Genomic DNA, 21803 nt, shown 5'->3' on the forward strand with positions numbered 1-21803 from the left:
GCAACAGGTCCCGGCCCAGGTGCGGGAAACGCGGGGCTGCGGCGCTGGGTGCGGGCCGGCGGAGATGGAGGCGCGGCGGGGTCCCCCATCACCCGCCGTAGCTCCGGCCACGGGGACAGGGGAGCTGCTCTGGGGGTTGCCTGGATCGTGATCCAGTCGCGATGGGCCCCTTGGGGGCTACAACACAGGCTGGTCCTCGGGCCCCATCCCCGCTCCCCTCTGGGATCTGCAGGTCCCTTTAGGCCACTGGTGATCAAGTCTGGAGTGGAGGAGGTTTCACCCCAAGGCAAGGCAAGGCGGGTGCTTTCAGTGGCCTGCACCCCTGCCACCCTAGTGTTGTGTTGCTTCCCCACCCAGGATTCCCACCCCCCACCCTGCCGAGACCCTCTCCGGGGGCAGCTGCCCGCCCGGGGGCTGAGCGCTGGCAGTGCCACCCACCCGTGCGGCGCATCCCAGCTTGGAACAGGCCCCTGCGAGGCTGGGAACCGCCTCCCCTCCCTCCCGCACCCCCCTGGACATGCTAATGGTTTGCAAAGGAATCCCCCTCGACTCGGCTTTTATTTTCTGCCTACCTGCCCATAACTTTGCGTTCCCCCCCACCCCAGCTCCATTCGTATCCGCAGCTCTTAAACGAAGCCAGAGCAGCAGAGGAAGCGGTCCGGCTGAAAGGCTGCTTTGGAGCCAGGGAGTGAGGTGCTTCCCCCGGCGCCCTGGGGGAGCGGCTGGGAGGAATCCCCCTGGATAAATCACGGCAAACAAAAAGTCCCGTCTCCCCAGTGCCGCTCCGATGGCAGAGTCCCCAGCCTGCCGGGCGAGCCGCCCCCTTCCCCTGGGCAGGGCCAAATCCAGGCGAGGGGACGCAGCGGGGCGCCCAGGGCAATGTCCTCCCCTCCTCGCTGCCTCTGCCCTCCTCGAAAACGAATGAGCCGCCGCCCCTCGCCCCTCGGGGGAGACACCCTGCGCGCCCTGCCAGCCCCCCTCTGCCTGAGCCGGGGGGACTTGGGGGGCCCGATCCGGCCTGCGGGCTATGCAAGGAGCATTGGGCCCAACGCGGTGCAAGGCAGCTCCTGGCAGGCGGGGAGATGCGCAGCTCCCTCTCTGCTCATGGGGGCCCAGACACCCCCCCGGCCTCCTCTTCCTCACCCCATTGCCACCCCAGGGCAGTGCACGGCTCCAAGGCACGCCCTGCGCTGCCTGGTGGCTGGAGAGCGGGAGAGCCCCTGTGGGGGACGGGGACACCCTTGGGTGCAGGGCGGCGGGTGCGAGGGCCCCGGCTCTAAAAGCATCAAGCTCCCCGGGCCGGCTGGGAGTGAGCTCGGGGCGGCGCAGCGCGCAGGCGCGGGAACAGGTAGCTCCCAGCTCTTTAGGACCAGGTGAGCGCGGCTGCAGGCAGGTAAGAGCAGGGCTTTGCCTAAAGAGATCGCAGGGAGCAGCAGGCGGATCCCCTCGCGGTCCATGACCAGCCGGGACCTTGCCAGCAGGAGCCCGCCGCCGCAATGTCAATCCTCGCCAAAATGGGTGACTGGCAGGTAAAAGCGCAGCTCTGGGCCGAGGCCGGGCAGGGAGAGGGGGGCATGCCCCCAGGTCCTGCCCTGGGGGTTGGGAAGTGCTGCTCCCCGGGGCGGGGGGCACCCCACAAGGCAGCCCCGTGCTCTGAGAGCTGCCAGATCGCGGAGGAGACGGCCCAGGATGTGCGATCAACAGGTGGCAGAGGAGAAAGCCAGGCCGGAGGGGCCGGCTCCGGGCTCCCCCGGGGGTGCACACGCCTGTGCCTGGGATTTCCCCAGCCCCGGGCCGCGTTGCCTGGGGAAACGCCAGGGGCCCTGGAAGAAGAGCCCCGGTGGGCATTAAAGTCCCAGCGCGGGGGCTCGGTACTCCCCAGCTGCTTGCGTGCGTGTGTGTGTGTGCCCGTGTGCTCTCCCACGCGCTGGGAGGGCAGGGGGCATTGATCGCCGCCTGATCGCCGGGCGTGACCCTCTCCTGTCCCGGATCGCCAGCCCAACTCCTCTGTTCAGCGTCCCGGGCTGCCCTCCTCCGGCCCGGCCCTGCCTGCCAGGGGGCCAGGAGGCGGTTGGGTTGACTTCGCGGGCGGGAGGCCCGGGGCCCAGCACCCACGTGGAGCCCCGCCGTCTGCCCACTGCTATTCCGCGCTGCGGCCCGGCCAGCACATCCGCGCCCAAACACGGGGCATCAGGGCCGCGATTTCCATCCAGTCCAACAGACCCGCCGCGGCCGGCTGGGCTGGGACAGGTTGGCCGCCCCGCGTTTAGTTTCCTTGCGGATCCGGAGTTAAGCAAAACTTGGGAGCTCGCTCTCTCCGATGGCACCAGCAGCTGGGCCGGGAAGAAAGGATGGGGTTTGCCCCCTCCCCCGGGGCCAGGTCCAGGGATCCCGGAGAAGGATTCGTATTATTTTGAATCGAATTCATTTCTACTCCCGGCTGCTCCCGCTTTCAAGCCCGCGCTCTCCGTGTCGCCTGTGCCTCTGAGCCAAGGCCCCTCCAGCCCCGGGGTATAAATCGGTGCAACCAAGCCGGGGGGAGGCGGCGGCTGTGCGCGTGCGAGACCCGGACCCCGCGGTTGCTCCGCCGACTTCGTCTAGTACCGGGATCCGGGGGCCACTAGGCCCGCCCGCTCCCTCCAGCTGGCCTTTTCCAGCCGGGGGCCCTGGCCTGGCTCTACCCTGCCTTGCCCTTGGCTGCATTTCTGTCCCAGCCCCTGCTTTGGAAACGGCCGGCTGAGGAGCTCTTGGTGGCCGAGCTGCCGGTCCTGGAGCAGGGGAACGAGCACGTGTTGGCTGGCGCCGCGGAGCAAAGGGACAGGGGTGAAAGCCCAGCCCGGGGGGGCAGAGGGGCACAGGCGTCAGATCTCGCCTCTTGCCCCCACGACCAGTTTTCGGGGAGATCAGAGCCACAGGTCGGAGGCTGGCAGAGCTAAGACCGCCCCTGCCTGTGCCCAGGCCTGGGGTGGCGGTGCCCCATCTCTGCAGTTGGGAGCTGTGGAGGTGGAAACCGTGCAGCGGGGCCCTCCAGTGACTCCGGAGGGGTTGCCATTGGATCTACCTGCGCCGGCCAGGACGGGGGCAGCGCCCCGCCAGGCCTCGGGGCTGCCATGGCGAGGTGAGCACAGGCTCCCCTTCTCTAGGCTAGCTAACGGCTTGGCGGTGCTGGGGGAATAGGCCCCTTGATGTCGGAAGAAATCAGAGCAGGAAGCACCCCCAGGGCGCTTGGAAGTGAATTGGCTCTGGGGTTAGCCGGGAGGAGCAGGGTTAGCTCATCAGGGGAGCTTCCACACGTGGGGAGCTCCAACGCGAGCCCGGCTGCCAGGGGGTCGTGATCATGAAGGAGGCGGTGGAGGTGGCTGGAGTGAGGAGCGGGGCAAGGGCTGCAGATGCAAAGCGGGCAATGCATGCCCCGTGCTCGGCCGGCCGGCCGGCTCTCGGGTCTGAATCGCCGCTCTTTGCTGCCCTCCGTGCCCTTGCGAAAGAGCTCGTGGCTGGGGTGCCCCCGCACCCTCCCTTCCCCCTGTTCCAGCCGGTCTCCGCGCAGCCGGGCGAGAGCCACCGGGTCACAACCGTGGCATGTGCAGGCTGGGGGGGGGAGAAGGGGGCGGTGGGCGCCGCCTTTCCAGCGCTGCGCGCAGCATCCGTGCCCCCCCGGAGTGGCACAGCCGGCCGGCCCGCCTCTCTGCCTGAGCGGGGCTGGGGGCACGGGGGGGCTCCAAGCCTCATCCCCAGCCTCGAGCTCAGCTCGTCCCAGCAGCCCTGAGATTCGCTGGCCCGGGCTCCCCCCGCCGGTGCCCAGGAGCGGCGCGGGGCGGGCCCGTGGCACCCGGGGCTCGCGGGCCCCTTTATACCTGTGTCCATCGCTGCAGGTTGTTGCGCTGCAGAGCAATTGGACTATTGTTGGTATGCTAATGAGGCGCCGGGGCTGCCGCCGCCGCGCCGGCACAGGGAAAACTTTCTGCCATTAGAGGGAGATCTCCGAGCGCTCACGGCGAGCCCGCGCCCCGCACCGCCCCGCTCCCCACCGCGCCCGGGCTCCGCGGCCGCCGCAACCCGCGCCCTCCCGCCGCCCCATGAAAATGCTCTGGAAGCTGACGGATAACATCAAGTATGAGGAGTGCGAGGTAAGCGCCCGCCCGACGGCGCCCGCCAGGCCACGACGGGCTGCCCGCAGCCTCGCCCGGCTCCCGCCGCGGGTGCGCACCCGCCCAGGACCTCTGCTGGGAGCCTGGGGACGCTCCGCGCGGGACAGCAGCGAGAGGACGCGGAGGTGTAGCGGGGCAACGCCCGCGCAGTTGGCAGCCGGCCGATGCCCCCCCCGCGCCGGGCTGGCTGGGGCAGGGCAGACAAAGGGGCGAGAGGGGCGTCCCAGGTGCCCTCTCCCGGCCACGGGCTCAGGCAGCCCCGCACCCTCGGGCCCGGGCTGCACGAGCCGCAAAGCGCTCCGCAGCCGCCTACCTCTAGCCAGCGGGCTCTGGCTCAACGGGTTTGAAGCGACAAATCCCCCTAACACTGGGTTTGTATACAGGGGGGTGTGTGTGCCTATATTTTATATAATATATACATGTATATATATGTGTTTATATGTAGGTACAGTTATATATGTACATTTGTGTATATATATATATGGAGGTGTGTGTGTATATATATTTATGCGTGTATATATATGTATATGTGCATATGTGTGTGTGTATAACTGTATATATGTAGGTACATTTATATACGTGCATGTGTATTCTGCATACATATATTGGCGTATTCTGCATACTGTATATATGTGTATATATACAGTATGCAGAATATGCATAATATGCAGAATAATGCATATATATATGTGTATATATATACAGTATTCTGCATACTGTATATATGTAGGTACATTTATATATGTGCATGTGTATTCTGCATACATATGTATATATGTAGATACATGTGTATATGTGCATATACATATAATTGTACCTACATATATACATATTTATATGTGTACATTTATATATGGACATGCGCATACAAATATATAAGGAGGTACATGTATGCATATGTACATGTGTATATAGGCACCTGTGCATGTATATATGTAGATACATAGATGTGCATATATGTATGCGTATTTATATGTGTATGTGCATCTATGCACATCTATTTATATATTATATGCAAACGTGTATATATTTTATGCGCATATGTATTATGTGCACTTATATATTGTATGTGTGCATTTATTATATCTGTATGTATATATACACATAAACATGCATACACGCGTATACATATAGAGAGAGAAAAAGAGAGAGGCGCACACACACAAATTTAACTCGGGCGAAACAAAGCCCGGGCTGCGCATCCACTCTGCAGCAGGGATAATTGCGGGCTGTGCGTGTGCCCGCGTTGGTGCCCGCCAACATCTGAACGCGGGGCTGCAAGCAGGAGCCGCCGCGCCGCAGCCAGGGCCACCGAGGCGGGGACTCCGCTCAGGCCCGATGTTTGCAGCGCCGGCTCGGGTGCCCGCGTCCCGCCGGCCGAGGGAGGCGGGTTTCCCGGCCGGTCAGCGCCGGGGCTGGCACTGCTGCTTCGCGGGGCGGCGGTGGGTGCTCGGGGCTGGGTCTTTTTTCTTTTTATTATTATTATTATTTTTCCTGTAGTTGACTCAGGCGTTTTCCGCATCTCTGTTGTTACGTTTCCCCGCGAGTAGCCCGCGTCCCCGCCGGCTTGGAGAGAGCCCCCCCCGGCAGCCGGGAGTCGGGGCGGGCGGGCGCCCAGGTGCGGGGCGCTGCGGGCGGCGGGGCCGGGGGCGGCGGACGACAGCCGGCAGGGAGGTGCCGCGCGGGACTGGCACAGCCAGTCGGACGGGTTGGGCCGGAGCGGGGAGCGCCTCGCGTCGCCGCCTCTGCGTCCCGGCAGCAGCGCGGAGCGCCTCGCGGGCGCCCGGGGGGCAGCGGCCGGAGACGCCCGGGGCCCGCGGCTTGCTCGGGGGCGGGGGTCGGCTCCGGCTCTGGCCCGCCCGCAGCCGTCGAGCCATGGAGGACGAGCGGCCCCAGGAGCCGAAAGGCGGCTGCAAGGCCCGGCCTGCCAAGGCCCTGCTGCCACTGCCCTTCGAGGAGGGCTACCCACCGCGGCCCGAGGTGCGCCCCTGTTGGGGGGGGGGAGGGAGGAGGGCGGATCGGGACCGGGGGGGGGGCGCTCCTCCCTCCCTCCCCCTCTCCCTCCCCTTGCGCCCTGCGTCCTGCCTGCCTGGCTCGCTGCTTCCCACCCTCTGCCTCTCCTGGAGCCTCTTTCTCTTTCACTTTTGCATGCCCTGCAACCTTTTAAAATGTTGCCCCTTCCCTGTGATTCGTCAGACGCGGCGGCATGTCCCCTCTCTCGCGCTCTCTCCCTCTCCCTTTTTTGTCTCCCTCTCCCTCTCTCTCTCTCTCTCCCCCCTCTCTGATTAGACACACTGATTCTTCATTCAATGGACGTCATTTAGAACAGGCTCTGCCTTGAGTTGCTTCCTCGCTTCACGCTCGATTTCCAGCCATTCTTCCCTTATTAAGTATTCGTGTAATATTAATAGTCATGAATATCTGCTATTAGGAGGCTGGAGGAAGGCAGCGGCACATCGCGGCTATTAGGAGCTCAAGTGGAGCAGCAGCTAAGTCCAAGAAGGAGGAAAGGAGCCAGAGAGAGGGAGGAAAGAGAAAAGAAAAAAGAAAAAAAAAGGATTCAGAAACAAGCACACACACACCAAAAAAAAAAAAAGAAAAAAAAAGACTAATAAACTTTGATCCTCCTCCTCCTCCTCCTCCTTCTCTCAGGACAGCCTAGAGATCGCCTTTGCAGCCGCACATGAAGGGCATCAGGACCTGGTGCAAGTTCTGATGGATTATCGTAGCGCTGCCTCGCCGCACGAGAGGTCCTGGCGGTGCGGGCTCGTAGGCAGAGTCTAGAGCCGGGCTCCTCTTTTTTTGTGCGAGAGCGCGTGTGAGAGTGCGTGTGTGTGTGTGTGCGCGCACAAGGGGGGCACTTCTCCTCCGTGGTTTTTCTCCCCCGGCGTGTTACCCCCCAGCCGCTTCGCAGATGTTAGTACACAGTTTTTCAGCGATGGTGAGTTGCTTCACTCTTCTATCTCAGGCTTGCGATGTGTCTTGCTTGCTTGCTTTTTTTTCTCTCTCTCTCTCACCCCCCGCCTTTCTTATTGTTATTGTTGATGATGATACTTTGGGTTTCACACCCCGGTTTCCTACGGGGAATTTCCTCCCTTCCTTATGAAGATGATGATGATTATTAATTTAATTCAGTTATAATTTTCTTCCTCCACCCCCCCCTCCCTCCGGGCTGCTTCAAGTGAACTACAAAAGGCTTGTTAGTACCATGCCCGGCTAATTTCCTCCCCCTTTCCCTTTCCATGGGTTGATTTGCGCTATTTCTTCTTTTCCTGCCTCTCTCTCTCTCTTTTTTTGTCCGGGCTCACCCCTTCTGATGCCGGGCATTTCACGAGAGCCGCCTCCGCCTCTCTGGGAGCGATGCCTGTGCCCTAGACATACCTATGGGCTACTCAGTGTAACTCCCCGCTTCCAATTAAAACCCGGCTAAATAATGTGCCTCCATTTTTACTGTTGTTTATATTTCTCCAGCTGCCTGCTTCGAGATATTCTGTTTTTGTCGGTCCCCCCCAATTATTATTTTTCCCTGGCAGCCTTTGGCTTTGTTTCTATTCCTTGCCTTCCACCTCCACTCAAATACCGAGAGATATTGATTTAATTTTTTTTTTGCACCCTGCATCTTTTGGCTGCTCCCCCCTCACTCTTACACCCCCCTCTCTCCAAAACCCAGCCCCCCTGATACAGCGTCTTTGCATCCGATCGCGTCCGCAGAGAGGGGGGAAAAAAACTTGTGCTGGAAATGATTGGCTTCCTCGAAGCAATTTCGACGTGTTTCAACGTTAGAAATAGCCACAAAATGGCAGTGGGCTTTGCTTTTCCCCGTGTTTTGCTTAGATGCCCGGGCGATAAGCTGAACCATAATATTGGTTTAGTTGCATTTAAAGCCGGGGAGATCCATGTCGGTGGTGGCAGGATTAAAACCGCTTGATTTTGCATTATTATAATATATATATATTTTAATGCAGCCTCTGGGTTGGATTCGGATTCTGGTTTTACCGGAGCGATTTTCGGGACAGCCCCGTCCCCTCTGGCGGTGTCAGAGCAGGGGGTGGGAAGCAGAGCCCCGGGATCGGGGCCTTTTGGGTTTGGGGTTATTTGCCTGCAAAGCCTCCCCGGTCCTGCCGTCCTGGGGAGAGGGCTCGCCTGGCAGCTGGGGGTGGGTGGGTGGGGGTGCAACTGCCCGGCCCGCGTGTCCGCCCGCAGCTGGATGACATCTTTGTCTCTCTCCTCTTGTTTCCTCCCCCCCTGCCTGCCCAGGACCGTCACGACGGCACCAGCAACGGGACGGCGCGGCTGCCCCAGCTGGGGACTGTGGGGCAGTCCCCGTACACCAGCGCCCCTCCGCTCTCGCACACTCCCAACGCCGACTTCCAGCCCCCCTACTTCCCTCCCCCGTACCAGCCCATCTACCCGCAGTCTCAAGATCCGTACTCCCACGTTAACGACCCCTATAGCCTCAACCCCCTGCATGCCCAGCCGCAGCCCCAGCACCCGGGCTGGCCAGGACAGAGACAAAGCCAGGAGACGGGGCTCTTGCACACGCACCGGGGGTTACCGCACCAGCTCTCCGGCCTGGACCCTCGAAGGGATTACCGGCGGCACGAGGATCTACTGCACGGCCCGCACGGGCTCAGCTCAGGACTAGGAGACATCCCCATCCACTCCATACCTCACGCTATCGAAGACGTGCCGGTAAGGAGCCCGCATGGCACACGCGATCAGCACCCCCCCCCCAACCCTGCTCGGGGATGAGTGCCATCCCCAAGGCCGGGTGGCAAAGCCATTGTCACCCTCAGGAGCCAATTTCAACCACAGAGCCCAGGCCCCACGGAGAACAATGGGTCGCCCGGGCCCCGCACCGCCCTGTCCACCTCCCTTGGAATAAATCACCTTACTGTCATCCTGAACCATCTCGGCCTTTGCCGTGACAATAAGCTGCTAGGATTGGAAGAATAGCTAATACCACCGCGGGGCCTTGCATTGGGGATTTCGCATCGCCTTAGGGAAAGAGAAGGGAAAACACCCCCCCCACCCATGCACACACAAGCACACACATTTGCCTGAAATGCAAGAGCTGGTCAAATGGAGAAGCAAACATTACCTCCCCGGATGAAATAAAAGTGGGTGAAAGTGGCAGAAGAAGGGGGTGGGGGCTGGAAATCAGTTCCCACTGATTACAGAATTGGCATCTAGGCTAATGACGTCTAAAGTTGTAAGAGGATCCTCTCCTCTGAAGGAATTAAGTGACAGATCGGAGGAGAGGTATATTAAAATGCTGCCTCCTTCTTTTAGCAGAAGTGCTAAGGGTGACCTCATAAATCATTAGCTATAGGTTATCAAATTCTCTGCAGCTCTGCTTCCCCCCCTCTATTAAATTAAATGTTTGCAGCCTATTGGATAATACATTATTTGGAGGTCTAATTCTGTTATCAATAAGTACAGTTCGAAATGATTGCTAATTAAGCATGACATTAGCACACTGGCTATTTACAAAGCCAGAAAAAGGCCATTGTTTCCCCGGGAAGGACCTGATGCAACGTAATGGCAACAACTGTTTGTGATCAAAGTTCCTGTTCCTGGGTTTCTCCCTGAAAATGGAATTAGAACATGCCAATAAATTTATTAAGGCTCACAGCGCTCCCACTCCGGCCCATTTACTTGCAGGAGAGGGGAGGGAGTCTGATGGGATCTGGATGTGATTTTTGTTAAAATGCCATCCCAAATTACAGGATCAAATATTACAACAATATATCTGCTGACAGTTTAATGATTACAGTTTCATGTTGCCAGGATAATGTTCAGATGAACTTACCTATTCCTTTATTTTTTTTAATTTGGTCATTTTGAAACCTTTTTTCTTTTTTCTTTCTTCGGTAGATTATACTTCGGGAAAATAGTGAATTTATTGCAGTTCTCATCTGGCTAAATTAACTACAGAAAATTGCTAGTTTCTGGTTAGCAGTTTTGGAGTAAACGGGTGCATTTCGTAAAGCCCAGGATTTAGCAAGCAATTTGGATCCTTTAAGAACAGATCGATATTTTTAACTTGAAAGGAAGGAACACGAAGGGAAGATTTAGAATAAACTAATTTGTCCACTGCAAGGGCTTGGGTGGCTAGAAAAGCCTGACCTGAAATATTCTTTTGCAAATCCTGTTTGGTTAAACTGGAAGGTGAAGTGTGGGTGGGGGCTCTTTCCAGATATTTATGTACAAATCGTTTGATTTCCCTTTCAAGGAGCTATGAATTATTATCAGTGCTATACATCGTGAAAACCAAAAGGCATCTGGTTTAAATCCTTTCCTTCTGTAAAACTGAATCAGCAGGATGCAGGGATAAAGGATAAAAATTAGAAATAAATGCATCTTCTAAGAGTATTTTTGCATCTTTTAAGACTTTTTATTCGGGTGGACTAATATAGTTCTCTAAGGGGATGTGAGTCAGAAAAAAAATGTCCCCCCCCCCTCTGCCTTGTTGCTGCAGAAGTTAACCTTTAATAAAAAGGATCGGTAAATATTTGAGAAAATCAAGTCGATGGTGAAAATTATTTAATAGTAAATATCTCTGTGGGATTTTAAACTTAACAGTCCTCCGTGTATGGAATATATGTAGAAATAACACAAATAAAAGTATTATGCCACACTACATTTACTTTATGGGGTTAGGGTGCATGCATAAAGGGATCATATTTCCCCATATAGTTAAAACACAAGAACTGCAGCAGTAGTCATTTCTGAACATTTCTCAATTTAATTATACTTAAATCCAGAAGCACTTTAGGCAAGTTACAAATGAGAGCATTGAGTATAATAAAACCTGTAATAAAGCAACTTAGTACCATCCACCCGGAATCATTGAGATCAGGCACAATTAACAGGAGCATAAATCCAAGACAGAATGGAAAATGTTAGAATCAGTATTATTGTTGGACAAAGACTAGAGAAGGAAGTAATAGTTTTTTAAATGGTAATGCCTGGGTTTTGTAACGATTGCGAAATCTTCTATCTCAGCAGCACTGGTGTTAATTTGTAAACACAGCCAGACATTATATTGCCTGTCAGTTGTTGTTGTTTTTTTTTTGAATTAGAAAACATGATTTCATTTTACTTTCTAATCACGTCGTGGCTCTAGCACACACGATCCAGCTGCAAAAGGCACCGCGAGCCCTGACACTGGACAATAGTAAAAGCGGGAGGCACTTTCGGGTTGTCCTGCCCTGCCTATAGGGAAAGTGTTGCAAATGCCTTTCCTCTTTCTCGGGCTCCCTCCCTTCTGTGTGTGTGTGCAGGATGATGATGATGATTTTTTTTTCCATTGCTCCCCCTGTTTCTCCCGCTGGCTTCCATTGTTGTTTCCCCGTGCCCTGGCTGCTGCAGGCAGGCGGAGCAGGCTCGCCTCTTGCTAGAGTATCTGCAGGCTTTTTGTGTGTGGGTGGGGGGGGGTTGGAAGTGCAAGGAAAAAAAAAAAAACCCTGCGGGGTGACTTGCATTTCAGGGTTCTTTGGGAGAAGCCCATGTGTTTTGATTTCGGGAGGGAGAGAAAGGGAAAGGGATCTAGGTCTGCTTTTATTTAAAACCCTCCAACTCTCCCTTCTGCTCCTCCACCACCTTTGGAAAAAAAATCCGACATGAATTTGTTTTTTACATCGTTGGAGGGGAGAGAAAATGTAACTTGTAGCACACCCCAAGCCTTCCTAAGCTCGGTTCCCTTTTGTGATGACTCTCCATTGACACCCCTCTGTCTTCCTTTTGTTGCAGCATGTAGAAGACCCGGGTATTAACATCCCAGATCAAACTGTAATTAAGAAAGGTAAGCCATTTCCTTTCGCATTCCGAGCATGTCCTCACAAGCTGGGTACTACTGAAGGGAGAACTTGCAAAGCTCCTTTCCCTCCTTCCCTTTTTTTTTTTTTCTCCAAATATCATTTACTAAAGGCTGCGGATAGAAAATAAAATAGATCAGCCGGGCTTGAACTCAGCCTTCTGTGTAGGAGCAGGTTTTGCAAGAAAGTGCTATCGTCTGATGGAGAAAATCAGATCCGGGGTGGGTTTTTTGTGTGTGTTTTTTTTCGAGTGCGTCCTAATGCAATTCTGTTTTGTGCTTTCACCAATTTGTCTGGCTGAGTGACGTTATTTAATGGCCGGCAAGGGCTCTGCAATAATACGGAATGGTTTGCCTCCTTTTAATCACGAGGATGAAGGAAAATAAAATGGTAGATGGCTTCGTAGCAAAGGCGTGGAGTTCTTTATAGTGTGATCTCTGGGAAGCTTTGGGTGGGGAGGGGGGAGGTTCCTCAGTGCTTGGAAACCGGTTGCTAATTGTGTCAGATTTAGCTGGTGGTTTCGCTCAGATCTTCCTTCAAATGACCTAAGGATTTTGAAAATCGCGTTCGGGCTAGTTTGCAAAAGGCGGTTCTTGGTGGCGAGGTGGCAAGTGATTGGTTTGCACAGGAGGTGGTGGAGCAGCACTCGCTGGATGGAGGGCTCCGAGCAGTGGCATGCTGGACTTCTTTTGGCAACATTGTGGTGTTTGGGGAATCCATGCCCCAGCAGAGCGAGATACTGGAGAAAGCCGTTCTCCCTTCTTAACCCCACTCGCTATACAGTAGGCTAGTTTAAAGTTTCAATTTTTTTTTTTTCTGTCTGTGAAGCCTTTGTCACGTCAAATTAGATGTGCAAGGGATAAATCTTAAGAGATGCTCTTTCCAAGTCGACATGATAATTGGCTCTTTTATTAGTAATCTCAAGAGTTCGTTTAACTCCTATTGTCTCTATTAGCCTCCCCAGAGCTATTAATGTCACAAGTGATCTATCCAAAACCTAACCCCCCTCCCACCCCTGCCATCGGCTTGGGCTATCCCCACCAAACTAGACATGGGGGGCGGGGAGCCCGGGCGACAAAACAGGGGGAGAGTAAACCTTTTTTAATGCACCCGCGTGGAGCTGGGATGCAACCTACATTGCATGAAAAAACCAGCTGGGCGGATTGCAGTGGTGCTTACATATCTGGTGGGAGCCGCCAGGGCTCCCCGCACTTTTGGGTGGCTCTGAATCAATTCCAACAATAGCCTCCGCTTGACTGCTTGATTATTTTATTTATGTAATATATATTGGTTGCTGTGTGTGTGGCTGAGCCCTCGAAGCGGCCGGATTTTTTGTTGTGGGGGGTACCTCTTCCCAAAAAAGGCGCTGCCATTTGCTCATCAGGCTTGCTCTCTGGGTGAGGGCTGCCTCTCTGTGTATTAGCCATTTCTCACGTTCAAACTTCTAGGCTGAAAACATTAGAGCCGGCTGCATTGCACAGCCCCTCTCTCTGCAGATTGATTAGGACCTACATGTACACACCAGTTTAGCGTTTAGGGGCTGGATTCAGAGGCACCTTGCTGGGCTTTCATTAGTATTGCTGTTACTATTAGTACTGTTGTTGTTGTTTGTAGTATTAGTTATGCTATTAGTAGCATTGGTATCAGTATTATTGCTGTTATTAGTAGCATTCCTATCAGCATTGTTACTATTGCTACTAAAGCTACGAATAAGTTCCTACTGATACTCATGTTACTATTGATACTAGAACTACTAATATACTCTTATTGATACCGATGCTACATAACTGATACGAATGCTACTGCTAATAATACCGTTGGTACAAATGCTACTTTTGTCACTATTTAGCAGTAGCATTACTGTTGTTACCATGGGCACTCGTATTGTTGTTATCATTACCACCATCATCATTGTTATCACTATCATCATTAGTCTGGCCATCATTCCCCTTATGATGAATAATATCAGCGGCAAGAATAAAAATCATCGTTGCCATTATGATCGTCATCGTTAGTGGTGTTATTATTATTAGCGTTATTATCATTGTTATTGGTGTCGTTAGCCATTATTATTATTATTATTCGGGGAGCGAATCCTCTTGTGAATCCCTCCCCCTCCCGCCTTATACCGTGCGGGGCTGGCAGCCGACCCGATTTGCTTTGGGAGCTCGATGGCTCTATCTGTGTCTCTTCTTCACAAACAAGGGCGCCGGCGCGCCCGGCTGCTCCTCGATTTCTTGCCCGGGTTTGGCGCGGGGGAGAAAAGCGCCTGGAGCGTGTCACCCCCCGTGCGATGGCAGCAGCCAGCCCCGCGGAGGTGGCTGTGCGCGGGGCGGTCGGAGCCCACGCGGGGGCGGCTGCGAGCCGGCGCCTGCTCCGCGCGGATCGTGCGGGGAAGGGGCGGGCGGGCCTGGGGCTGCGGCCGGGGCACTAACGCCGCTGCCCCCCCTGCTGCCCCCTTCCCTTCTCCTCCGCAGGCCCCGTGTCCCTGTCCAAGTCTAACGCCAACGCCGTCTCCTCCATCCCCATCAACAAGGACGCGCTGTTCGGCGGGGTGGTGAACCCCAACGAGGTCTTCTGCTCCGTGCCGGGCCGCCTCTCGCTGCTCAGCTCCACCTCCAAGTACAAGGTCACGGTGGCGGAAGTGCAGAGACGCCTCTCCCCGCCCGAGTGCCTCAACGCGTCTCTGCTGGGCGGAGTGCTCCGGAGGTGAGGGCCGGGCCGGGCCGGGGACGGGGCTCCCAGCGCTGACATCCTGGCCACTGCCACCCCTGCAGCTGAAGCCGGGGCAAGGTGTCCCTGCAGCCAGGGCACCAGGGCTTTGCTGGGATGGGGCCACGGAGGAAACTGGGTTGGCTCTGACCTTGGCAGAGAGGGACCTTTGCTGCAGGGAGTCATCCAGGAGGAAGGGCCCTTTTCCCCCCACACCTCTTCTGCAGGTTTCCCCTGTTTGCAAGCAGGTATTACAACAAAGTTTGGGATCTGTATTCAAGGGACATCCTTCCTTCGTAGATTTCATAGACATTAGGGGCGGAAGGGACCTCACCAGATCATCGAGTCCCGCCCCCCTGCCATAGGCAGGAAGTCTGCTGGGGTCCTTCCTTCCTTCCTTCCTTCCTTCCTTCCTAATATAATTCAATCCAGGCAGTTAAAGTACACTTGGGTAGGGAAGAAAATCCAAGAGGAATGAATCCCACCACTTGTATTTAAAACCTTTGGGCTCCTCCTGTCTGGGTCACAGCTAATAGGTGGGTGTTTGGAGAATCCTCTCTTGGCCCGATCCAGCAAAGCTCTGGGAATAGGGGTGTCCCGGGCCTTTGGGGCCAAGGCTGGAGGTCATGCTGGGAGATGGCTGCTGGAAGGGACTTCTCTCTTGAGTTGGAAAGGTGTCAGGAGTTGGGAAACGATGATGTTTTGGGTCACTACTTAGGAGCAGGTTCGGGAGTGTTCCTCTCAGATCTGTGCTTGTTTATGAGTTAAATCAGGGCTCTAGAAAACATGGGAACACTCAGCACTCCAAACCTTTGACCCACAGGATATCATTTGCAGGTACCAGTTGCCTTCAGTTTTGCCAGGTTTCCTCCTCCTGCCTGTTCCTCACATCCAACTTTCCTTCACCATCAACATTATCTTCTGGTATATTTTGGGGAAGGTTTTAAAGGGCCCTGAAATCTGACCTGGTTCCTATCAGTTTTGTTTCTAAGTGGTTTTGTGTGTGCAACAGGGCGAAATCTAAAAATGGAGGGAGATCTTTGAGAGAGAAACTGGACAAAATAGGATTAAACCTGCCAGCCGGGAGACGTAAAGCTGCTAATGTCACCTTACTCACGTCGCTAGTGGAGGGTAAGTGACTCCAAGATTGGAAAGGCTCCTTCAGAAAAATAAGCTGGGGGGGAGGGGTTGCATTTTTTTTGTTGGTTTTTTTTCCCCTCTGTGAATAGAATGCCATTCTCCCCCTGTACTCCTTGTTTGAAGTCTGAAAGGCGTTATTTTCTCTAATCCTTATGGCTGAGGAAAATGTTCATTTTGTAACTTGGTCTTTGTTTTCACCTGAGACGGACTCAAGGACTCAAAGACAATCGTGAGCTCTTAACATTGCATTCTCTAGAAAGTATTTGCATTGGATACATGCTGGGTCATATCCCACTGCATTATTCAGTGTGGCCAGGAATAGATCCAGAGGAATATGCCAGGAACTCGAATAAAGACTGCAAGATGGGGTGGATAAGTGTTATTCATTTGAGTGACAGTTTACAGGAGCCAGCTTAAATTTCCCTAGTTCCTCCATTCCCACACTGAGGACTAAGCAATTTTAATTTTTAAAGAGCTGCAGCTATTTGCAGTTTTGTGTCTTTCCTCCTTAAACAACATAACAGTAAATCATTTAAGTTATTCTGACATCTGCATTGGAGAAATGCGTGACCATTACTTCCTGAATTAATTTGGGAATCCTTGACCTAAGTCATGAATTAAGGGTGTCCTGAAAGCCTCGGAGTTGCATTCTTTTGGTTCTCATTTTCAGAACACATGCTCTCTTTATTATACTTCTTCTCTACTTTACTTTGAGAGGAGGAGGTGAAACTTCTTTTAACACCTTCGGACTTCATGTGTTTTCATAAGTCAGTGAGGAAAGCTGATAGAGGTGTAGTCATTTTTAAAATAAGGCTTACTTTGCCACAGCTGCTTGCAGAAAAAAAATTGGATCTGTCAAAACTATATTTTCATCCCTTTCCTTTAGTTTTGGGTTTGACATCCTTTTTATGTTGGTTTAGACAAATACGTGAAATCTTTCTGAGGATGCTCAGGTTTGCTCATTGGAGGGACGTAGACAGCTTTGTTATTTCTTTGCATTATGTCCTGGGAGAAAGACTTACTTGGAGTGAAAAGCTTTATTAAAAGCTACACTTGATTAGGAAAAAAGTGGTTTAGCTGATCAACTATGTCATTTCTGTACTGCCTGAGAAACTGCTATATAAGTCTTTATGTTTCATAAAGGCTTTACAATTGCATCCAACTGTAATTGCATACACTTACAATTGCCACTCTGTTGTAAATAAAAACTGGGCAGAGAGAAAAGAACTTGCAAGCAGTCTGGATTTGGTGGTGGCTCGTATTTGTGATATTTATGAACACGGAAAATGTCTCACTGTGTTCTGTTGTTCATGTAATGGGTTGCAAAGAATTTTCCTTAAAGAAGCAAGAAGGGTTGATCACCAGATAAAGTGGTAAAGATAGCCTGTCTCTCTCTCTTTTTTGTGGATGCTAATATAACAATGGTTTGGGCCCTGAGTCCCCTAGTGATGAGGCAGTTTCTGGAGTACTGTTATTGTTTATGATCCGCTCCATTTTATGGAAACAAGCTCACCGGACTGAGGCTTTGAAGCTCTAATTGGCGCATGCGTTCTTCCGGAGCTGGAGCTAATGGCAGGAAGCCCTGCAGTAAAAACCAACTGGTTCAGGAAATTAAAACCAAAGATTTGAAAATCAACAAAACAGACAGACTCAGTGGAATGACCCTAAAATTCTCATGGTTAATCGTTTGGGGGTGAAGGTATAATTATATGCGATCAAGTTAAATTTTAAACACTTAGCTGTTTAATGCAGTCTATTTAGAAGCTCTCTAGGAGTCATTATGATCAATATTAATCATTGATACACTGTAAAAGAATATGGAGAGAGAGCCAAGGTAAATCTCTGTTTTTCAAACAAATAGTTAACTGATGCCTATAAAGCTGAGCTGTGCAGTGTGTCTACACAGGTAGATAGGCCATTCAGCTTAGTTCTGTACCTGCCTGGCTCCAGATTGAAACTTTCAAATGCGTGCGGGTGATTTCACTTTAAACTGCTTTCTTGGACACATGCATTTTGCCTTGACCTAGATCAGAGCAAAGAAAACTCCTAACAGGAGAAGATGTGTCATTAGCATTCTGTGCAGTGTGCATTGGAAAAGGAAGTCTAAGTACAAAATAGCTTTTGCTAATCTATTTTGCCCCCTGCGCTATGTATATTGATTAGCGGTGTGTTCCCCTCCCCCTTTCCAGGAGAAGCAGTACATCTAGCTAGAGATTTTGGGTATGTTTGTGAGACAGAATTTCCTGCCAAAGCGGTAGCTGAATTTCTCAACCGACAACATTCCGATCCAAACGAGCAAGTCACAAGAAAAAACATGCTTCTAGCTACAAAGTAAGACATTTACCTTGCCGGTGCCTTTGCTGACTTGGAGAGAACATCACACTGTTGGGGGCAGAGGGGTGGGGAGACCATTTTGGTTTGTTTGCTTGCCACTTAGCCAGTGCTTATGAATGATTTTGCAAAATCATGCAAAATCATTGCATGTGCATGGGCAGCCTGGGGAACAGGGGGGGAGACTGCATAACCGGCTGTATTTCCTAAAGAGAGCTTACATGCAGTTTTTCTTGCAAGTCGTTGTGAAACTGTGGGTGGGTGTTTATTTAAAGAAGGAAGATAGTACCCTAAAGGGAAACGTTTGCTGGAGCTTTTTAGCTGAGCATATCCATTGCCATACTAAGAGGTTTCCTATTGACAGTAAAATAAAAGTGGCACATTAAAACCGATTTCAATGCATTCAGATCCTCTGTGGTCCCTTCCTCTTAAGCACCTCCTAAGTTACTGGGTGGCTAGAGGGACATTTCAAATCTATGTCCAGCGACAATCTGCCCGCAGTTAAAACGCCAGCGGAGGTTGTCATTGGTGGGGCTGCCTAGACTTCCAGGTGGTGCGTGAAAAGAAAATGATGGTTTTGCTCTGGTTGCTGGAAATTAAAAGGCTTGTTTAGTGGCCCTTAATTACCAATGGGGATGTCACCAAAGGGCAGGGTGCCAGAGGGCCCAGGCAGAGGATGGGAGCCAGGCTAAGGCTGGAAGACATTAGCAGAGGGCTGAAGCTGCAAACTGCTTCAGCACAGCCTCGGGGCTCTGCTTCAAGGGGCAGCCTCTCTCTCTCTCTCTCTTTTTTTTTTTTTTTTTGTTTTCCCAGCCATTTGTGCAGCGCCTCTGGTATCCAGTGTGACCTCTGCACCCTGCCCTGGGACCTCCCTTCCCTCTAGGAAAGCTGCCAGCCTCGGGCTAGTGCCAGCCTGGCCAGTGTGGGAAAGTGCCACCCCCCTTCCCTCTGCCTGAAGAAAGGTGGCTGTGCCCAAAAGCTTGCAATTAAAGACATTTTTTTTTTGTGTGCAAAAAATCTAATTGGTTTAATACAAGATATCACCTCTTCTCATTCCCCCCTTCCCCACATTCAGCTTGCCCCTCTGCTTTGCCCAAACGGGAGGGGGGGACATCAAGCCCTTCAATTGCACCCCAGAGCTCCTGCGGGTAAAGATGCTGGGGGTGGAGGCAGGCCTGTGGCACTTGCGGGGCGCAGTTTGGGGGGAGGGTGGCTGGGAGGCGGTGTGTGTCATTGAGCTGGAGGGGTTGGGGGGGGGGGGGGGGACTGGGCTGTGCCGCTGCTGCTCCCGGTTCATTTCCCCTCCTCTCTCTCTCCTCTCTGCTCCATTTGTGCCACAGACAGATTTGCAAAGAGTTCACCGACCTGCTGGCTCAGGACCGATCTCCCCTGGGGAACTCGCGGCCCAACCCCATCCTGGAGCCGGGCATCCAGAGCTGCCTGACCCACTTCAACCTCATCTCGCACGGCTTCGGCAGCCCGGCCGTGTGCGCGGCCGTCACCGCCCTGCAGAACTATCTCACCGAGGCGCTCAAGGCCATGGACAAAATGTACCTCAGCAACAACCCCAACAGCCACACGGACAGCAGCACCAAAAGCGGCGACAAAGAGGAGAAGCACCGAAAGTGAAGATCCAGCCCCTCCTCCTCCCCCCCCCCCCCCCCGCAGCCAGCAGCCAGCATCCAGCCAGGCATCTCCTGCCACCCCTCCCCCGTGCCCTCCTGCCCGGCCTGCTCTCCTGACTCCGCAGGACTGCTCTGCCCTCCCCCTCCCGGCACCATCCTCCCAGGGACTCCCAGGTTTGGAGAGAAGAGATCAGAGGCGGGAGTGGTGGGGGGGGGGGCCCATGGAGTCAGCAACAACAAAAAAAGTTCTTTGAGCTCCCGAACTTTTTTGTTTCGAAATAAGAAACACAAAAAAGCAGCAAGAGGACCCTTTTTAAAAATAAATAAATAAAAAAAAATAGATGAAATGAAAGCAACAAAAAATAATCACGCTAAAAAAAAAAATTTATGAGCTTCATCGGACTGAAAGCACCACCTCCCTTGACACACACTTCTGGTAAGATTGTAGCCATATGACAAGACAGAAGCGACACACAAAAAAGCATACAACCCCCAGCGCCCCCTCTGTCCCCAAGCCCCTTCCCCAACAGAAGCCACAGCAAAAGCGAGGCAAAAAGGACTGATGATCTTTTATCAGTATTGTGAATAAACTTGAACACAAAACACAGAGCAGTTCCATTTCTTCAGTTTTAGAACTCTTTCCTGTCCAAGGTAAAGCGACCAACTTGAACTTTCTAATTGCAACACGATTCACAGCTCTTCTATAAGGGAATCAGTGTTCATTGTATGTATATATTTATTTATGTGTAATTTAATGGGAATTGTAAATATGGTGAGTCTGTTTTAAGCCTTTTTTTATTTATCTGGTGATCTCGTTTACCTCTTGTTTAGTGGGTTTTAAATCTTCCCCTCTTAGTTCATCATGTGGTTCATGGTACTTATTTAGATATCAGAGGTTTTTTGGGGGGTTTTTCTCTGGGATTCATCATTTTTAGCCCTCTTGTAGCATGTTAAAGGCGACAATGAAGCAGCTGAACAAATTTCAAACAAACATGAATTTTTATATATAATTAGTACTGACATTTAGTTTCTCATTGAAAAAGAAAAAAAAAAAAGAAAAAAATCAGTGATGTTGGACCCCTGGCAAGATTTTTTTTTTAAAGAAAAGAAAGAAAACATGTTGGTGGTTTTCCAACCCTTATGTGTTGTGGCAAAAAAGAAAAAAAATATTTTCATCCATTGTCCTCCTGGAAGCACCATCAGAGCAATAAATTAATATTGTCTTTTAGATCAAGGTTTAGTTTTTCTTTCTTTCTATTTTTTTTTTATCTTTTTTTTGTTTCAAAGAACTTCAAACGTTTGGGACCACCTGGTATCCTGTATTTCCACTGGCCATATTGGAAGCAGTTATAGTTGTATTGTATTGAGTTGTGCTGGCAGTAGTTTCCATGCCTGTCAATGTATCATAGTCCTTTGTTGCCCAGATAAATAAATATTTGATACGCTTTATGTCGATTTTTTTATTCAGTGGCTGTCTTTACCCAGGCGTATTTTTGTTCTTGGCAGTATTTTTTATTCAGTATGGTTACAGTAATTGAGTTTAACTCTCCCTTGACAATTGCTCCTTGCAATAAGCAGCTGAACCCATTGTTTCCCTCAAGTATAATAAAAACTTACTTTCAACTTGGAGTTCAGAGCAGGGTATCATTTAGATATTCCACTGAGTCTGTATTCAGACAAATGACACAATAAAACACAATGTATTCTTTTGGATAAAAAATTGTCTGTACTACTAAAGAAATGACACACTATCTTTTCTTTATCCAAAACATAATTTTATTTAAAAAATAAAGTTTTATTTTATTTATGTTGACCTCTAGATTTTCATTTGTATTGAAGTAGATATGCGCTGTACAAAATTTTTATCTGTACATGTAAATTTGTACAGTTTAGTAGCATTAATGGAGGGGAAAAATGAGAGAGATGTTATAATCTGTCTCAAGAAGATTATCTGAAAAGCTAAAATAGTCATTTGGTACCAAATACAAGCCAGAAATTTGTGATGGGGGAACATTGTTCTACTGATA

The 21803-nt window shown here is 51.7% G+C and overlaps 1 protein-coding gene across 4 annotated transcripts; it reads left to right on the plus strand.

Annotated features, from left to right (window-relative positions):
* Positions 1–1385: 1385 nt before the first annotated feature.
* On the plus strand, positions 1386–21583 carry TFAP2A (transcription factor AP-2 alpha). 4 transcript variants are annotated; one of them, XM_019491129.2, is made up of 7 exons: positions 1386–1529; positions 8406–8840; positions 11904–11955; positions 14446–14677; positions 15693–15811; positions 18010–18151; positions 19492–21583. In XM_019491129.2, the coding sequence occupies exons 1-7, from the start codon at positions 1497–1499 to the stop codon at positions 19778–19780; spliced, it is 1302 nt and encodes a 433-aa protein (XP_019346674.1). In that variant the 5' UTR covers positions 1386–1496; the 3' UTR covers positions 19781–21583. The 4 variants fall into 4 exon arrangements, with proteins under 4 accessions (XP_019346674.1, XP_019346673.1, XP_019346672.1 ...); XM_019491128.2 differs by lacking the exon at positions 1386–1529 and adding an exon at positions 3872–4127; XM_019491127.2 differs by lacking the exon at positions 1386–1529 and adding an exon at positions 5949–6128.
* The last annotated feature ends 220 nt before the right edge of the window (positions 21584–21803 follow it).

This window comes from Alligator mississippiensis, chromosome 3, assembly GCF_030867095.1.
Source record: "Alligator mississippiensis isolate rAllMis1 chromosome 3, rAllMis1, whole genome shotgun sequence".
Lineage (NCBI taxonomy): Eukaryota > Metazoa > Chordata > Crocodylia > Alligatoridae > Alligator > Alligator mississippiensis.

Coding starts and splice junctions, on each gene's coding strand:
- TFAP2A (XM_019491127.2), top strand. CDS start 6,024: ATGGAGGACGAGCGGCCCCAGGAGCCGAAAGGCGGCTGCAAGGCCCGG. Junction 11,956..14,445: donor TCAAACTGTAATTAAGAAAG/GTAAGCCATTTC, acceptor TCTCCTCCGCAG/GCCCCGTGTCCCTGTCCAAG. Junction 15,812..18,009: donor ACTCACGTCGCTAGTGGAGG/GTAAGTGACTCC, acceptor CCCCCTTTCCAG/GAGAAGCAGTACATCTAGCT.